Source organism: Stegostoma tigrinum, chromosome 2 (assembly GCF_030684315.1).
Source record: "Stegostoma tigrinum isolate sSteTig4 chromosome 2, sSteTig4.hap1, whole genome shotgun sequence".
NCBI lineage: Eukaryota > Metazoa > Chordata > Chondrichthyes > Orectolobiformes > Stegostomatidae > Stegostoma > Stegostoma tigrinum.
Window position 1 is genome coordinate 149,753,138 of NC_081355.1, and position 19,605 is coordinate 149,772,742.

General features: G+C 42.8%; 1 protein-coding gene across 4 annotated transcripts in view; it reads right to left on the reverse strand.

The window, feature by feature from the left end:
* Window positions 1-19,605, reverse strand: part of xylb (xylulokinase homolog (H. influenzae)) — a 280,173-nt gene that overhangs the window by 29,185 nt on the left and 231,383 nt on the right. For all 4 annotated transcript variants that reach the window (XR_009442990.1, XM_059640104.1, XM_059640100.1 and 1 more), the window contains one exon: window positions 16,944-17,038. Coding sequence is in view for 3 of the 4 variants with exons in the window: in XM_059640104.1 (XP_059496087.1) it covers window positions 16,944-17,038 (95 nt within the window). In the remaining variant the exon portion in view is untranslated. The remainder of the gene's footprint in view (window positions 1-16,943; window positions 17,039-19,605) is intronic.

The window sequence follows — 19,605 nt, forward strand, 5'->3', positions numbered from 1 at the left end:
GGCAGGAACAGGATACCGACTGTGGATGATCAGCCATGATCATAATGAATGGTGGTGCTGGCTTGAAGGGCCGAATGGCCTACTCCAGCACCTATTGTCTATTATCTACAATTGGATACAACATTGGCTTGTAGATAGGAGAAAGGGTGGTGGTTGTGGATTGTTTTTTGGACTAGAGGCCTGTGACCAGCAATTGCCAAAAGGATCAGTGCTGGGTCCACTGCTTTTCATCAATTATATAAATGACTTGAATGTGAATATAGGAGGTATGGTTACTAAGTTTGCAGATGACAACAAAATAGGTAATGTGGACTGAGAGAAAGATTACCTCAGAGTACAATGGGACCTTGATCAGATGGGCTAATAAGCTGAGGAATGGCAGATGGAGTTTAATTTTGATAAATGTGAAGTCTTGCATTTTAGTGAGGCAAACCAATGGTAGGGCCCTGGAACAAAGAGACCTAGGTGTGCGGGTGCATAGTTCTTTGAAAGCGGAGTCGCAGGTAGACAGGGTGGTGAAGAAGGCATTTGGTATACTTGCCTTCATTGGTCAAAGGGACAGGCATTGTCATGCTGCACCTGTTGGTGACATTATTGAATTGAACTGAATTAAGTTTACTTTCACATGTATTCACATTAGTACAGTGGAATGTGTACAAGTCACCACTTACAACACTACCTTATGTACAAAGGTACCTAGATACAGAATCTCAGGCACAAAGCAACAAAAAAGGAAAACAAAGCTTAAAAAGTTGAACATTACAGTCCTTCTTACCAAAATATGGAAAAACAAAGAAGTACAGTTAACAGTTCAACACCACTTGTCCACAAGTGCCTAGCCATGCAGGACTTGCACTCCGCACAAGGGCTTGCCCTCGGCTATCCCAGGCTACCTGCTCTCACAGTCTTGCAACTTGAGAAGCTGCAGAAAAGATTTACAAGGGTTTTGCCAGGACTGGAGGGTTTGAATTATAGGGAGAAGCTGAATAGGCTGGGGCATTTTTCCCTGGAGCATTGGAGGCTAAGGGGTGACCTTATAGAGGTTTATAAAACCATGGGGGCACGCAAGGGTGAATAACCAAGGTCTTTTCCCCACAGTATAGAACTCCAAAACCAGAAGGCATAGGTTAAAGGTGAGAGGGGAAAGATTTAAAAAGCATCTGAGGAGTGACATTTTCATGCAGAGGGTGGAGCGTGTACAGAAGGAGCTGCCACAGGAAGTGGTGGAGGTTGGTACAAATACAACATTTAAAAGATATCTGGATGGGCATATGAATAGGAAGGATTTAGAGAGATATGAGTCAAATGCTGTCAAATGGAGCTAGATCAGATAAGAATGTCTAGTTGGCGTGGACGAATTGGACTGCAGGATCGATTTCTGTGCTGTATAACTCATTGACTATAATTTGGCTAAGGAGAAACAGCAGTTCTGCAAATCCAAAACAGGCAGATTGAAAGGTTGAATCATCATAGGATTCCTATAGTCTGGAAATAGGCCCTTTGGCTCAACAAATCCACACTGACACTCAGAAGATACCACCAAGACCCATCTCCCTATAGCCCATGAAATCTACACATCCCTGAAAATTATGGGCAATTTAGCATGGCCAATCCACCTAGCCTGCGTGTCTTTGGGCTGTGGGAGGAAACCGGAGAACCCGGAGGAAGCCCACACAGACATGGGGAGAATGTGCAAACTCCACACGGACAGTCGCCCAAAGGTGGAATTGAACCCAGGTTTCTGGCACTGTGAGGCAGCAGTGGTAACCACTGAGCCACCGTGCCTCCCCAGTTGATTGTTATTGAGTAATGATAATGAATTACCAGAGAACAGAAGTCTCAGCAGCTACTCACGGACAACCCATCTACAGCTAAAAGAGACCTGCATCCTGCTGTTCCTTCTCCTCCTGAGACGGTCTGTGGATGTCTGGCAAAGGCTGCACCCTCACTATGGTGAGTACTGAAGAGATAGAATATGTGAGACAGACAACGGGATGTTTATGGTTTACTCATTGATGCTTCTTGAGCTGCAAGTCTCTCATTGTTCGTATGTTGGCTTCATGTGGCCAGTGGCAGAGGTGAGGCTTATGGAGACAACTCCCAAAAACATCCATTCACCGCTGTGATATTCTGTACATGGTCACTCATCAATTGTGCATCCATTGAATGACAGCCATTGTGTTTCTGATACATCTATCTGAGTGCACCATTGGGTAAATACAATGAACGTTCAAACAGACATCTAGGAATCAGGTGCATAAATCTTTAAAATGTCACAAACAGGTGCAGATAACAATCAAAAAAGCTAATGGAATGCTGGTCTTTACATCTATAGGACTGTAGTACAAGGACACAGATGTTATGCTACAGTTATACAAAACCTTGGGTAGGCCCCATTTGGAGTGCTCTGAGCAGATCTGGGCACCATACTTTCGGAAGAACATACTGGCCTTAGAGGGTGTACAATGTATGTCTACACCAGTGATATCACTGATATTATGAGGAGAGAATGCACAAATTAGGCCTGTTCTCTATAAAATTGAGAAGGTTGAGGGGTGATCTGATCAAAGTGATCAAGATATCAACAGGAAAATGTAGAGTAGATAAAGATAAACTATTTTTACTGCTTGGAGACTCTAAAACTAGGGGCATAATCTGGGAATTATGGTCAGTCTGTTCAGGAGAGGTGTGAGGAAGTACTTCTACATGCAAAGTGTGATAGATGGTTGGAACTCTCTTCCACAAATGGCAGTGGATGCCAGATCAGTTGTAATTTTAAATCTGAGATAGATGCATTTTTGTTAAGCAAAGGAATTAAAGGATTTAAGCCAAGAGCAAGCATATAGAGTTAGGTTACAGTTCAGCCATGATCTCGTTGAATGGTGGAACAGGCCCAAGGGGCTGAACTATCTACCCCTGCTCCTAAGTATCTTGCTATCAATCCAAGCTTTCCATTATTTTGCTTCAAGGTTTCTGAAACACCAGTATTGTGGTCAAGGAGATCCATTTCATTGCTCCTGCATGCTTCGAGCATTTTCTGCTTGGTGTTAAAAAAGTTTATCTTATTGGTTATTGCTAAATTGTAATTATCTCTCAGTAGTTCCATGGTAAATGGTTTACATTGAAAGTTGGCTGGTTACTGATCAAGGGCAATTATGTCGTAATTTCTTTTTAAAAAATATAATCAGCTCTGATATTATGCCAGCAAATGTCATCCAAAAGGTTCTTGTCACTTCAAATTAAGTCAGTCTTGTACTCCTGCAGCTATAGCCCTGTCACTGCTCATACACCTCATGCAGCTCAGTCTTTCTTGTAAATGCCCCAAGCTCAAACTGCGCACTCTGTTTGGTAGAGATCATGCCCTCAAACAAACTCACATTATACCTCATCTACTACAGTCTTTAAGTTGTCTATTAACCCTTCATCATAGGAGCCCAGCATAAAAGACAACAAACTGCAAGCATGAGGAATAACTGCTCTGTCACCGAACGGCACTGGATCATTGCAATTCCATCAGCACTAAACTACTCCAGAGTCAACAGACACTGCATTTTAATTGAAGCAAACTACTAACATTGTAGCCCGTTACTTTGAAAGAGCAAGCTATCACTTGGAATACTTAACATTGCTTTTTAGCCCAAAAATTGATTAATTATAGAGAGAAAAGGTATGGTCAAGAGGCTTTGTAACCAACAGATATCATCACACAAATTACATTGAGCTTGTTTTTAATCAAAGTCATCTGCCTGTACAAACTAGGCATAATTGTCAAGTCACTAAACTACATTCAATGACACTGTGACAAACGTAAACTATTTAACTTTGCCTTTCTTGATCTGCCTGCAATTTTGATATGGTTGACTGCAACTATTCTCAACAGCCTCTTTCCAGTCACCCAGCCAGGTAGGACTACAGTCTGTAGTCTGCAGTCTGTAGTCTGCAGACTACAGTACCCAACATCCTGCAAAAATTCCATCCCCTATTCCCAATTCCTCCGCCTCCGCCGCATCTGCTCCCACGATAAGACATTCCACTCCCGCACATCCCAGATGTCCAAGTTCTTCAAGGACCGCAACTTTCCCCCCACAGTGATCGAGAACGCCCTTGACCGCGTCTCCCGTATTTCCCGCAACACATCCCTCACACCCGCTCCCCCCCCCCACCCCACAACCGCCCAAAGAGGATCCCCCTCGTTCTCACACACCACCCTACCAACCTCCGGATACAACGCATCATCCTCCCACACTTTCGCCATTTACAATCCGACCCCACCACCCAAGACATTTTTCCATCCCCACCCTTGTCTGCTTTCCGGAGAGACCACTCTCTCTGTGACTCCCTTGTTCGCTTCACACTGCCCTCCAACCCCACCACACCCAGCACCTTCCCCTGCAACCGCAGGAAATGCTACACTTGCCCCCACACCTCCTCCCTCACCCCTATCCCAGGCCCCAAGATGACATTCCACATTAAGCAGAGGTTCACCTGCACATCTGCCAATGTAGTATACTGCATCCACTGTACCCAGTGTGGCTTCCTCTACATTGGGGAAACCAAGCGGAGGCTTGGAGACCGCTTTGCAGAACACCTCCGCTCAGTTCGCAACAAACAACTGCACCTCCCAGTCGCAAACCAATTCCACTCCCCCTCCCATTCTCTTGATGACATGTCCGTCATGGGCCTCCTGCACTGCCACAATGATGCCACCCGAAGGTTGCAGGAACTGCAACTCATATTCCGCCTGGGAACCCTGCAGCCTAATGGTATCAATGTGGACTTCACCAGTTTCAAAATCTCCCCTTCCCCTACTGCATCCCTAAACCAGCCCAGTTCGTCCCCTCCCCCCCACTGCACCACACAACCAGCCCAGCTCTTCCCCCCCACCCACTGCATCCCAAAACCAGTCCAACCTGTCTCTGCCTCCCTAACCGGTTCTTCCTCTCACCCATCCCTTCCTCCCACCCCAAGCCGCACCCCCATCTACCTACTAACCTCATCCCACCTCCTTGACCTGTCCGTCCTCCCTGGACTGACCTATCCCCTCCCTACCTCCCCACCTATACTCTCTCCACCTATCTTCTTTTCTCTCCATCTTTGGTCCGCCTCCCCCTCTCTCCCTATTTATTCCAGTTCCCTCTCCCCATCCCCCTCTCTGATGAAGGGTCTAGGCCCGAAACGTCAGCTTTTGTGCTCCTGAGATGCTGCTTGGCCTGCTGTGTTCATCCAGCCTCACATTTTATTATCTTGGAATTCTCCAGCATCTGCAGTTCCCATTATCTCTGGGACTACAGTCACCTGGTTTCATTCTCTTCCGCCTGAACATACTCACAGTATTGCTGCAATCGTTTCTCTGCTCCTACAGGGTTACTTCCAGTGTGTCTCACAGCTTTACTTATGGACACTTTCTATTTCTCATCTACATGGTGCTTCATTGGTGACATAATCCAAAAAGCATCAATTTTCATACGTGGGCATGTTTCAATGTGTAAAAGATTAGTGTGCAGGTACAGCAAGTATTTAAGAAGGCTAATGAAATGCTGCCCTTAATTATGAGAGGAATTGAACTTAATTGAACCTAATACAGGGCATTTCAATTCAGAGGATGTTTACTACATTGATATCTGGAATAAGAGGGTTCGGTTATGAGGTTTCATGGACAGACTAGACTTGTTTTCTCTAGAGTGTCTAAAAGAGCAAGGGGTGATTTGAATGAAGTATGCAAGATCCTGCTTAATTTTGACAAGTTGAACGTGGAAAAGACATTTCCTCAAGTGGGTGAGCCCAGAACCAGGGGGACTGTTTAAAAATTAGGGTCAGCCCTATACAACCCGAGGTGAGTAGAATTATTTACCTCTCAGAGGGTTATGCAACTTTAGAACTCTAGAGCACAAGGTGGGATCAATAATTTTATTTTAGACAGTAGTGGATTGAATGGTGAAGAAGAGACATACTGGATCTTGTACTTTGGATAGATTCTTGCTAGGTAAGTGAATCAAATGTTACTGGAGGTAGATGGGAATGTGGAAGTCAAATTGCAAACAAGATGAACCATGATTTTATTGAATGATGGAGCAGACTTAAGAGGCTGGACTTACTTTAGCACCTGGATCCTATGTCTGTATACTGATAACACCCAACTGTATTGTAGAACCACCTCTCCCAACTCCACAGTCAGTGAGTTATCTGACTGCTTGCTCAACATCTAGTGATGGATGAGCAGAAATCTCCTCTAATAGAAGACTGGGAACATCATAAGAAACAGGAGCAGATGTAGGCCATTTGGCCCAATGAGCCATGCCATCATTCAATGGGTCATGGTGATCAGATTGTGACCCTAACTCCACTTTCCTGATTGGCCATGTGGACCAAAAATAGAACCGACTATTCTTGAATATATTCGTTGGCAGCCAACCTCCATTGCTCGCTGGGAAGAAAATTCTAAAGGTTAACGACCAGATGGATTAAATTCCTCATTAGCCCCATTTTAAATGGCAGAACTCTTGTTTTCAAATGGCACTTCCTAGTTCTAGTTTACCCAACTAGGCAAGTATCTTTTGAGCAACACTTTGTATAGCACTCCCTCAAAAACTTCTCTGATCTCCTGAGTGTGATGAGTCTGGGATGCTCTTTGTCCCATAATTTTATTCTCAAACTTCCAGCACGTATTTCCACATGTCGACTCTGTAAATGTACCATTAGTCTGCTCGTAAGGTTACTGTGGGGACAGGAAGTTTAGGTCAGAATCTATTTAAATATATGGGGAACTTTAAGAAACCAGTGCGGGTTGTCAGCCACTGGTGGAGAGCTGACGCTATGTCTTCCAGGAAGGTTCACCAATGTTATACACCATCACGTCAGTTGATAGGTCTCAAGTGGGTCTTCCACAAGATCAGGAAAGAAGTCCTACCATCAAGAACCACCAGCCAATCAGAGGCCAGCAGCTCTGTTAAACATTGAGGTGTTGGTGGATGCTGTTGGATTGACACCCACTGGAGACCCAGGTTTGCAGAACAATCCAGACCAGAATTAAATGGTGGCAGGAATGGCTAAGGACTGGTAAGGAAAGGTGAACAGTTGTCTGGCAGCAAGGGTAGGGGTAACTTTCAAAGGAACACCATACCCAATGCCGTATCCCTCAATCAGGCACTGGGTGCCTTTGAGACAAATAGACAACAAGCAACTCATACAGGTTTGCCTGTTGTATTCTTTGCATGGTTTCTAAAGGAGTCAAAACAACATAATTAATGCATAGTTGAATTTGCTCCCCTATGCCAGACCATCACTCAGGTTATTTCCACCTTTGCCACTCATTTAACTCCAGCCTTGGCTTAGCTCACCAGTTAGAGAAACCCCCATACATACTTTATCTGTAGACTTGACAATTCAAATGTGCTGGATTTGGGAATCCCACATTCCATCCTCTATAAACTTAAGGTCATCCAAAACTCTGCTGCATTTGTTCTCTTTCACACCAACACTTGTACGGCACCATTGCCTATTGCTCACTGCTTGCCAGCCTTCACTGGCTTGTAATTAAACAATGCTCCATTATCAGAATTCCCACCCTTCTTCACAAAGTCTTCCATGGCCTCCTGAGATCTCTGATTGTAATTGTTCCACTATTGGTGGCTGTGTCATTTGCCGCCTGGCCCCCTAAACTCTGGAATTTCATCCTTCTATCTCAAACTCTCTTTCTTTCTTTGAGTTACTCCTCAATACCTAATGATTTGAATAAGTGTTTAGCCATTGGATTTCTTATCACATTATGTGGCTTGTTATGTGTGGGGAGATATGGGAGAAGGCCTGTAACAAAAACAGAAGATTGAAAACTTAAGTTGAAGAAACATGAAACTGGAATTTAAGAAGTCACAGAGGCCTACAGCACAGAAAAAGGCCCTTTGACCCATCAATTCCAGTTCAAAAACAACCACCTAATTACAACAGTCCCATTTCCAGCCCTTGACCCATATCCTTATATGTCTTGACATACCAAATGCACCTCTAAATATTTCTTAAATATTATGAGGGTTTCTACCACCCTTACAGGCAATGATTTCCAGATTCCCATCAAATTCTACGTGAAAACACTTTTCCTCACATCTCCTCTAAGCCTCCTGCACCTTGCCTTAAATCTATGCCCCTGGCCATTGAACCCTCGACCAAGGGGAAATGTTTCTTCCTGTGTAGCCTATTGATGCCTCTCATAAGTTGAAACATCTCAGTCATGTAACCCCCTCAGTCTCCTCTGCTCAAAAGGAGAACAACGCTGGTCTGTCCTAACTCTCTTTGTAACAAAAGCTCTCCAGCTAAGGCAACATCCTGATAAATCTCCTCTGCACCCTCTCTTGTGCCAGCACATTCCTCCCAGAACTGTACACAATACTCTGTGACCTAATTAACTTTTTTATGCAGTCCCAGTATAACCCTCCCTGTTCTTAAACTCTAATAATAAAGACTAATAAAGGCAAGTATCTCATAAGCCTTCTTAACCACTTTGATCTACCTGTCCTGTTACCAAAGTCAGAAGTCATATGCCACTAAGTTATCATCCAACAAGTTTATGTGAAATCACAAGCTTTCAGAGCACAGCCCCTTCGTCAGGTGAAGTGGGGCTGTGCTTGAAAGCTTGAGAGTTCAAATAAACTTGTTGGACTGTAAGTTGTTGTCATGTGACTTTGGACTTTGTCCACCCCAGACCAACACCAGCATCTCCACATTATGTCCTGTTACCTTAGGGACTGGTGTATGTGCACACCAAAGTCTCTCTGATCCTCAGTACTTCCCACAGCCCTGTAATCAGCATGCATTACCTTGTTTGTCTCAACCAGTACATCCCTCACGCTTATCCAGATTGAATTCTATTTGCACGGACCAGCCCACCTGACCATCCATTTATAACCTCCTAATCTGAGGTTATTCATCTCATTGTATACCACCCCACCATTTTCCTGTCATTTCCAAACTTACTGATCAATCTTCAAACACTGAAATCTAATATGAAGTAGTCACATTGGACTTGCAATGTTAACTTTATTTCTCTCTCTACAGATGCTAACAGAGCTGCTGAGTTTTTCCAGCATTTGCATTTCTGCTTTTATTTAAAAAGAAGCCTGTTCAGTGAAGGGTGTACATGTGATACATATACTGACATTGATGAAACTGCTATTTCAGGATCTTGCACTTCAGCAGGGTTCCCCAACCGAATGGCCAGTCTGGTTTTTATAAAAATGCAATTGTGGCTACTTTACATCTGGCAAAATTTGTCTGAAATTGACACAATATTTTTGCTGTTTAAATCTGCAAATCTATTTTCCTTCTGTACTATCGAATGCTTTCTGCCAAGGATGATATCCTACTTTGTCTACGTCCAGACTTTTCAAGGATGTAATGTCACAGTAAATTAATTCACTAACTGGTCAGGTGGCCACTGAAAATTCTGATATACAGCATTTTAACTTATCATTGATGGGACGACCTCTTATCAGAAATTAGTTGGAATTATTCAAATCTATCAACTCAACAGGTGAGAATGAAACACACTCCCTATGCTAATGTATGGAAATTAATTTGCCCAAAGCAGCCTTGATGCTTTGACTGCATTTACCACATGGTAATAATTCAGTATAAAAATGACCAATGATTGAGATATTTCTCCCAAGGGTTTAATTTTGTCTGGTAAAACACATTGATTAATGTGCTTGTGTAAAATGTGTTTGCGGGTTATTTTAGCAAAGTCGTTAAGCCAATTAAAATAAACAGGGCGGCTTAAACATTGCGTTAAAGGGACAAAGGAATTTTGTGCAAATGGTTTAACTGTTGCACTGGCAGAGGAAATTAAACCCCAGAGTGTTTAGTTACAGAAGTCGAGCTTCTAATTAATTAATTTGCATGTGTTAATTAGGCATAATTGCCATACATCACTAATATGCTGTCTATTGTGCAATAACTATACCCTTAAAGCTTCAGAAAGAAAGGAATGGTTGATGCAAATGCAAATAGAGAAGGTTGGATGCACATTATATAGAGGTCTATACATGCAAGACTGAGGTCAAAAACCCTATCTTTTGCCTGGTTCCCAAACCATTGCCATGTGCAGGAATGGAATTTAAGAGAAATGAAAACACAGTTACAGATATTTCAGATGTCAGCACCGAAGAAGGGCCAAAAAGGCAGAGGCAGACTATGAAAACAGACTGCATGATGACCTCCTCAGAGGCACAAGTGTAGGAATTAGCAGCAGTTAACCATAAGGGAACAGAATAAAAATAAAATAGAAAGGGTTCTGAAGAAGGGTTACCAGATTTGAAACATTAATAATCCCAATCTGCAGCACTTGTGCTGTTCAAATCACTTAATTAGGTAAGGCATGCAAGCGTTGGGGAGAGTGTGATGACGGGCAATTAAATCAATAACTGTGATTTCGTTCTTGTGTCTTTACAAGAGGTTGCAGAAGCTGGGAATGTTCATAGTAGCAAAAAGGATGATCAAAGCAAAGGATCAAAGTATAATCTTGTAGACACATTCAAGTCACTAAAGTGATGGATGGGGCAAACATCAGGATTTCTGACCTAGTCATAGATACTGCAAGAGGGCATAGCCTCAAATTTAGAAGAGAGAGGGTAAAGACATTTTGGACTTAATTACAATAGGCAGAGATTACCTGCTCTCTAGAATGGACAGCTAAGGATGGCAGTGAAGACTAACTATCAGCAAGCTCAATACTTGGAGAAAAACATGACAGAGGAATATGAGCGATGTCATGACATATATGTGGTGTTTGTAGTGATTGGGACCAGGTGGAATTCATTGATTATGAGATTCTTGATTAGAGTTGTTCTGGGCCAATCAGGGATATCTGCATGAGAGATATAAACGGGGATTCAGAGACTCTGAGCTGACTGGTTGCAGCCAGTATACTGTGCATTTGTGAAGAATAGGTGACGTAGTGATGAGATACCAGCCTCTGTGTAGGAATTTAAGTGCTATTTCATCTCACTAGAGATAGCAATAGAGGTGGTGAGAAGGGAAAGAAAGGGGCAAGTTTGCCCTGGAGAGAAAATCACTCTCTTTATGCCCCTCAATAATTAAGTTCTGGCTGAGCTTGCCAATTGGATACAAAATTGGCTTTACAATAGGAGATGGTGGGTGATAGTGGAGGGTTGTTTTTTTTATACTGGAGGTTTGTAACCAATAATGATCTGCAGGGATAGGTGCTGGGTCCACTTTTTTGTCATTTATATAAATGATGTGGATGAGAATTTAGGAGATACAGTTAGTAAGTCTGACACTATGCAATGACACCAAAATTAGTGGTATTGTAGTCAATGAAGAAAGTTATCTAAGTTTACAAAGAGATCTTGATCAATTGGGTCAATGGGCTGAGGAGTGGCAAATGGAGTTTAATTTGGACAAATGCAAAGCATTGCATTTTGGTAAAACAAACAATGGCAGGACTTAAACAATTAATGATAGAGCCCTGTGTGTTGTAGAACAGAAAGACCTAGGACTTCAGGTACATAGTTCTTTGAAATTTGTGTCATATATTGACAGGGTGGTTAAGAAGGCATTTAGCACATTTGCCTTCACTGCTCAGACCTTTTGAGTATAGGGATTTGGATGTCATTTTGAGGTTGTACAGGACATTGGTGAGGCCTCTTCTAGAGTACTGTGTACAGTTCTGGTCACCCTGCAATAGGAAGATATTATTAAATTAGAGAGGGTTCAGAAAAGATTTACCAGGATGTTGCTGGGGATGGAATGTTTGAGTTATAAAGATAGGTTTGGCAGGCTTGGACAGTTTTCCACAGGAGCGTAGGAAGTGCAGGGTGGCCTTAATGCGATTTATAAAACCATGAGGGGTATAGATAAGGTGAACAGCAAGGAATTGGGAATGGTGGATGGAATTTTTGCAGGAAGGTGGGTGGGAGGTGTATTCCAGGTAGCTGTGGGAGTCAGTGGGCTTGAAGTGGATCGGTTTGTAGGTGGTTGCCTGAGATGGAGGCAGAAAGGTCCAGGAAGGTGAGGGATGTGTTGGAGATGGTCCAGGTGAACTTGAGGTTGGGGTGGAAGGTGTTGGTGAAATGGATGAACTGCTTGAGCTCCTGTGCTGTTTACCACCACACTGCACCCTCTGACCTGGAACATGCCAATGAGAGATATTACATTTTCATTATTCATTCATGCTTTGTGTGTGTCATTGGACAGGTCAGCATTTATTGTTCATCATCAACTTAACTTGAAAAGGTAGTAATGAGCTGCTGCTGCCTTAAGCTGCTGCAGTATACAATGGTGTAGATACATCCACTGTGCTTTCTTTCTTTATTCATTTGGGGGACTGTCGCTGGTTAGGCTAGCCCTTACTGACCATCCATAGTTACCCTTGAGGTATAAAGAGAGGCTGGGATGTTTTTTCCCTGGAGCATAGGAGACTGAGGGGTGACCATGCAGAGGTCTATAAAATCATGAGAGGCTTAGATAAGGTAAATAGCCAAAAGCTCTTCTCCACAATACAGGACTCTTAAAACTGGAGGGCACAGGTTTAAGGTAAGCGGGGAGAGATACAAAAGTGTCCAGAGGAGCAATTTTTTCACACACAGGGTGGTGAGTGCCTGGAACTGGCTGTCAGAGGCAGTTGGTGGTAACGAGTATAGTTTTGTCATTTAAGAAACATTTAGACAAGTATATGAATGGGATAGATATGGAGGGATATGGACAGGCAAATGGGGCTAGTTTTATTATGAAAACTGGGCGGCAAGGATAAGTTGGGCTAAAGGGCCTGTTTCCATACTGTAGACCTCTGTGACTCTATGAACGTGGTGTTGAGCTGCATTCTTAAACTGCTGCAGTCTATTTGGTATAAATACACCCACAATGTTGTTAGGGAGTTCCAGGATTTTGATCTGGCCACACTGAAAGAGATACATGTCAAAATCTGGATAGTGAGTGACTTAGTGGTATATCTGCTGCCCTGTACTTACAGGTGGTAGTGGTCATGGGCTTGCTGTCTAAGAAACCTTGGTAAATTTTTTCAGTGAATCTTGTAGATGGTACACACTGTTGCTGCTGAGGAAGTGAATTTTGTGGATGTTGTGCTAATCAAGTGGGCTGCTTTGTCTAGGACTGTGTCAAGCTTCTTGAGTATTGTTGGAGCTGCATCTATTCAATTAAGTAAGGAGCATCACATTCCTGACACATGCCGTGTAGATGGTAGGCAAGTTCTGAGGAGACAGGAGGCAATGGCCTAGTAGTTTTATTGCAAGACTATGAATCTAATGACTTTGGAGATCTGACATGGCAGATGGTGGAATGTGAATTCAATTAAAATCTGGAATTAAAAGTTTAACATCGGAATGAATTAATCTGTTTCACTAGTGCCCTCTGGTTTACAAACCTTCACTAGGGAAGGACGTTACTTGGCCTACATGTGAGTCCAGATCACAAGCAATATGGGTGACTCTTAACTGCCCTCTAGGGAAACTGGGATGGGTGATAAATGCTGGCCTAGCAAGTGACTCCCACATCACGTTAGCAAATGAAGAAAGGAAGTGAGTTTTACTTGTTGCAAGATTCCTTGCTGCTGACCTTCTCTTGTAGCCATAGAATTTATGTGGTTAGTCCATTCTTTTGTGATCAAAGATGACTCCCAGGATGTTGGGAATACAAAGATGGTAATGCTGTTGAATATCAGGTAAGGTGATTAGATTCTCTTTTGCTGGAAATGGTCATTGCCTAGCACTTGTGTGGCACTAATGTCACTTGCCACTTGTCAGCCCACGCTGTCCAGATCTTCCTGGAGTTGCGAATGATGGTGAACGTGTATAATCACCAGCAAACATCCCCACTTCTGACCTATTGATGGAAGGAAGGTCACTGATAAAGAAGCTGAAGATAGTTAGGCCTGGGTCATGACCCTGAGGAACTCCTGCAGAGATGACCTGGAGCTGAGATGTTGATCTCCAACAACCACAACCACATCTTCCTGTGTGCCAGGTATGACTGCAACAAGGTCAATTCTTCCTTGAATTCCCACTGACTCTAATTTTGCCAGAGGGTTTCCAAGATTTTGTTGAACTGATCACTTATGTGGCTTAAGTAACTCCCAGTGGGTGTCCAAGCCACACCTTTCCTTATGTTGGTAATATGGTACTGTGGATGTGAGAAACTGACTCTCCTACCCAGGCTTTCCCTTGCCATTTTGCCAGCTCTCCAACCTCCCATACCATCGCTAAATTACTGAGAAAGTTCAGCCTTTTCTTGCACTAATTCAGACCAACTGGAAAGATTATTGATGAGAACGATGAAGGGAACAGCACAAACAGAAAATAAGAAATAATGGACCCCATGTGTACAACTGTCTTGTCAAAGAAAGGCTCAGTGCATGACTCAGGAACAAGACTGAAGATCAGTTCAATTGATTGGCCAATCTGATGACAGTCTGGCAGAACAGAACACAGAAGGATTCATCATTGCCCTTTAATCACCCTTTAAAGATTTTTACCTTTTAAGATCTGCATTTAAAGTATTTTCTTAACTTAATTACCAAACTTTGCACTGTACTATCCACGGAATCCCCTCAAAACTGGAACACATTAGACTGGCTAGTGTTGTGGATAGTTCACCACAGCTGAGGACAAAGCAATAATTACAAGATGATGAGAGGCATAGATAGAGTGGACATCCAGAGACTTTTTCCCAAGGTGGAAATGACTATTATGAGGGGGAATAATTTTAAGGTGATTGGAGGAAGGTAGAGGGGAGATGTCTTTTCTTTACTCAGTGGTGGGTGTGTGGAATGTACTCCAGCAGTGGTAGTGGAGTCAGACACATTACAGGCATTTAACTGCCTCTTGGGTTGGCACATGGATGCTAGTATTATGCAGGGTAGTTTGATCTTAATAAGATAATAGGTCAGCACAACATCTTGGGCTGAAGGGCCTATACTGTTCTATGTTCTAATGCGTCATTTCTTGACCATTTCTTGCATCAGCTGAAATGTGTTTGCATTGACACAATGCTGTATTTTACAACGTATATGCTGGGATCGGGCTGCGAAGATTTAATTGGAGGGAGTGGGGAAATGTCAGCCAAGGTTCTCACTCCTGAATATTATCTATTGACCCAGCTACAAAGTGCCAAATGGAGACCAGGTGAAAACAGATGTGGAGCTTCCTGTAAGACTGAATAATCTCATGATACTGTTATCATCCTGGACCAGATTATCAATATAGACAAAGTGTAAAATACGGGGGATGCAGGATTCCACAGTATTCTCTCCCTCTCTCTCTCTCTCTCTCTCACATACACACGCACGCACGCACGCACACACAACTCCAGCTTTTCATCAATAGCTAGCCTCACTGAGTCTGTATTCCCACAATTGGATTTTTCTGGGTCCTAATCCTGCTCAGGCACATCTGCAAACACTCCTGCAAACACACTGCTTCTGAGCTTTTCACAGCCCATTCTTGGCTGTACTGAGCTATCAGTGGTATGTTTCTACTGTCTGCGTAGAGATTGCACGTTCATCCCGTGTCTGCGAAAATTTCTGCCGGATACTCAGGTTTCCTCCAAAGATATGCAGCTCTGGTGTATTTGCCATGCTAAATTGCCCTGCAGTGTACAGAGATGATAAAATGTGAGGCTGGATGAACACAGCAGGCCCAGCAGCATCTCAGGAGCACAAAAGCTGATGTTTCGGGCCTAGACAGCTTTTGTGCTCCTTAGATACTGCTGGGCCTGCTGTGTTCATCCAGCCTCACATTTTATTATCTTGGATTCTCCAGCATCTGCAGTTCCCATTATCAGTGTACAGAGATGTACAGGTTAGGTGGATTAGCCAGGGGAAATGCATGGTTACAGGGGCAGGGTGGGAGGTCTGCATCTGGGTGGGACAGAACATGGAACATAGAACAGTACAGCACAGTACACGCCCTTTGGCCCACGATGTTGTGCCGAATTTTTACCCTAATCCTAAGGCCTATCTAACCTCCACCGCTACCTTATACTATCATCCATATGCCTATCTAATAGCTTAAATGCCTCTAATAAAACTGACTCCACAACCCTCTCCAGCAATGCATTCCATGCCCCTAACACACTCTTGTGTAAAGAACCTACCTCTGACGTCTCCCCATGTCTACCTCCACTCACTTTAAAACTATGCTCCCTCATAATAACTACCTCCACACTAGGAAAAAGTCTCTGGCTGTCCACTCTATCTATATGTCTGATCATTTTGTACACCTCTATCAAGTCAAAATGTTCTTTGGATGGTCGGTGAAGATTCGATGGGCCAATGGCCTCTTTCTGCACTGTAGGGTTTCTATACTGAGTATCCACAGGTCTCAGGACTGCCTGAACCCCCTCAGAACAGAATTATTCACCTCCTGTAGGACTTTCCTGTGTCCTCACTGCGTGAGAACCTCATAGTTTAGCAGCAGTACTCCTTATCTTAGAGTCTTGGTATTCTTTTCCAATCCATCTGCTTCTCCAACTCCATGTCTTTTTCAGAAACAATACAGAAGTTACCAGAAAAGCTCAGCAGCTTTGGCAGCATCTGAGAAGAGAATTCAGTGACCCTTCCTCAGAACCATATCTTTTTCAACTGCCTCAATCTGAACTCCTCTTCAGTGACTCCCAAACTGTCCTGAATGATCTGTTGAGAGCCATGCAAAAGCCCTTTCCCTCTTGAGAAGCACAATTAACTATTACATCCTCGCCATCCTTGGAACTGAGTGTGCCTCGAAAGTAATCCTCACAAAATGCTGGAATTGGATTTCATCACTGCTCATTTTTTTTTGAAGTTCAGTGGCCATTTAGGTGACACAATAGAAGCACTACTCCTGTGCATCAGTAAATATGATCAAGTTTGGAAATTATAATAATCAGCAAAATAAACTTCTCCGTTGCATATACTCACGACAAAACTTCTCTCTCGTTCTCACCTTATCTATTTCACAGGTTGGGTTGACTGCTAGCTTTGGTGCTGGTGCCATTTTCACAGTGTCAGCAAAGGGCTGTCCTGATGCTGCTTGCACTCCTGACACAAATAAACAAACACAAAAAGAAATGATGTAAATCTAACATGAGATTTTTATTTTTTAATAACAAACAAATAGTAGAAATATGAAATAAAAGGTGCAAATGTTAGAAATGCCTAGTATATTAGGGTCTCTACATCCAATATATTTTGTTCTTATTTCTAACTCTAAGACTTGACATTCAATCACCACCTCTGGCCTTGCTGACCTATGCTAATCCAACATTCAAACTGAAATTCTCTTCCTTCTGTGATCACCTTTGACACATAAACAGTAATATGTGACAGAGTTTGACATGGAAAGTGTTCAAATGGTAAGAAAATTAAAATGTGAAAGATGTGTGACAGACAAATAGAAAGAGAAACTGAAATCAGGCAGACATAGCAGGAACAGAAAGCAAATGGACAAAAAGAAGAAAGTAGTGCGCTGTACAGAATAATTTGTAAAATGGAATCTTGCTTCTTCGGAAGCTGCTGCCTGCAGAGAATGGTTAAATTCCTAAAGGTTGTAATTGTGACCTAACAGGAGGAATGGATCATTACTACCTTATTCAGATAGTATTTGTTATTTCTGCTATTCCATGTGTAACTAATAGTTCTTGGCAACTGTGATTTGCCTGTTAATCTACATTGATTTTGATTCACACCTTGTATGATAATTTCTTCATTTGTAGCTCGATTGGAATATTTGGTTATTTTGGTTTACTGAACCAGACCAGGATTGTAACAGTGTTCAATTCCCTTCCCATCGGTGCCCCTCTATCTCTATAGCCTCCTACAGCCCAATAAGAGTACTGTGCATCTAAAATTCTGAACTGTCCACAGGCTATGTCTTCAGCTACTAGGCCCCTCTGCTGAAAAGAATAAAAGATGTGAGGGAAAATTAATTCTCTGGCTAGTTTTATAAACGTTTCTACACTCTATGTAACCCTATGATTTAGGATGCCTGTGTACTGGAACTTTAGCATCTAAAATTTGAGGGTCCTAATGAAGACCACAGACTCAACTACTCAATACTCATAACTGATCTGAGGAGCTTGCACTCCGAGAAGCATTTTAAAGTCACATTGGAGACCTATTCGCATCTTAGATACTAGATTTGTATGTATCAGTAAGATACACACTTGTTTTCACCTGTTTCCAGGACCCAACTGTGACACCAGTGGCCCTAACACTGGAGTGCAGGCATAAATCCTTTACTTTCCTGTCTTATCCCAATAGAACAGAGGCCCAAAGTGCTATTCCTTGAGCTTGCATTGAGCTTCACTGTAGGGACAACGAAGAAGGCCAAAGGCAGACAGACTCAGAATGACAATGGTTAGAAAATTGAAAATAGCAAATAACTGGGAGTTAAGGTTCACATAAGTCTTAAATGTGTTGTTTTTAATGGATCTTTTTACTCCTTCAACACAATATGAGCTCTCAGATTTACATTCAGTAAAACTCCAAGTGTATTGAAACCTGTCATGGAATATGTTCATTATCACACAGGTTATAGTCCAACAGGTTTAACGAAAAGCACAAGCTCTTGGAGCATTGTTCCTTTGTCAGGCAATGAAGGAGCACCACTCCAAAAGCTTGTGATCTTATAAACCTGTTGAACTATAACTTGGTATTGTGTGACTTCTGACTCAACAGTGGCATCTCCACATCCATTAATATGGTGCATTGCAATTTGCTTCCTCCTTGTATACTAATCCCACAGTTCCCATTTAACATCAGCCTGACTGATCGCTGCTTCAAAATGAACACTGAACATTTTGCAGTCCAGGACAAAGCTCTTTGCAAAGGTCCCAGATCAATCCCCCACTGGGTCCTGGACAGTGAATTCCCTTCTCCAAGACACTGGCTTTAACCCCAGTGCAAGTGACTTTGTCTACGGAGTATGAAAGCCTCCAACTTATCTCTCACAGCTTGGTTTCCATTTTTGCCTGAAGTAGAGGAGGCCACGTGGTGAACAAAATCTGGATGTCTCACCCTGAAGAAGTTTTGGGGCTTTGGGTAACATTGTGAGAGTAATGAGCAGGGGCTGCATTTCCTGTTGTTTGCATTGCTATGTTTCTTTATCTTTATACATCCACAGGATGAGTCATTGGCTATGCAGTGCTTATTGCCCATCCTAATTGCCCAGAGGGCAGTTAAGAGTCAACCACATTGCTATGGGCCCAGAGTCACATGTAGGCCAGACCAGGTAAGGATGACAGTTTCCTTCCCTAAAGGACATTAGTGAACAAGACGGGTTTTTCCAACAATCAACAATGGATTCACGGTGACCGTTAGATTCTTAATTTCAGTTATTTTATTGAGTTCAAATTCCACCATCTACCATGGTGGGATTCAAACCCTGGTCCCCAGAACATTATCTGGGTCTCTGGATTACCAGTTCAGCGATAATAACACTAGGCCATCACCTCTCCCATGTACCAACGATGGAACAGCATGGAATAGGGATTATGGAAGAGTAAACCATGGTGCAAGGAGGGAATGGCCACTAGAAAAACTTGCAGTGGTGGGCAAATTATGTTTACTGGAAGAGTAGAAAGGATTTGTTTTTCTGTACATACCAA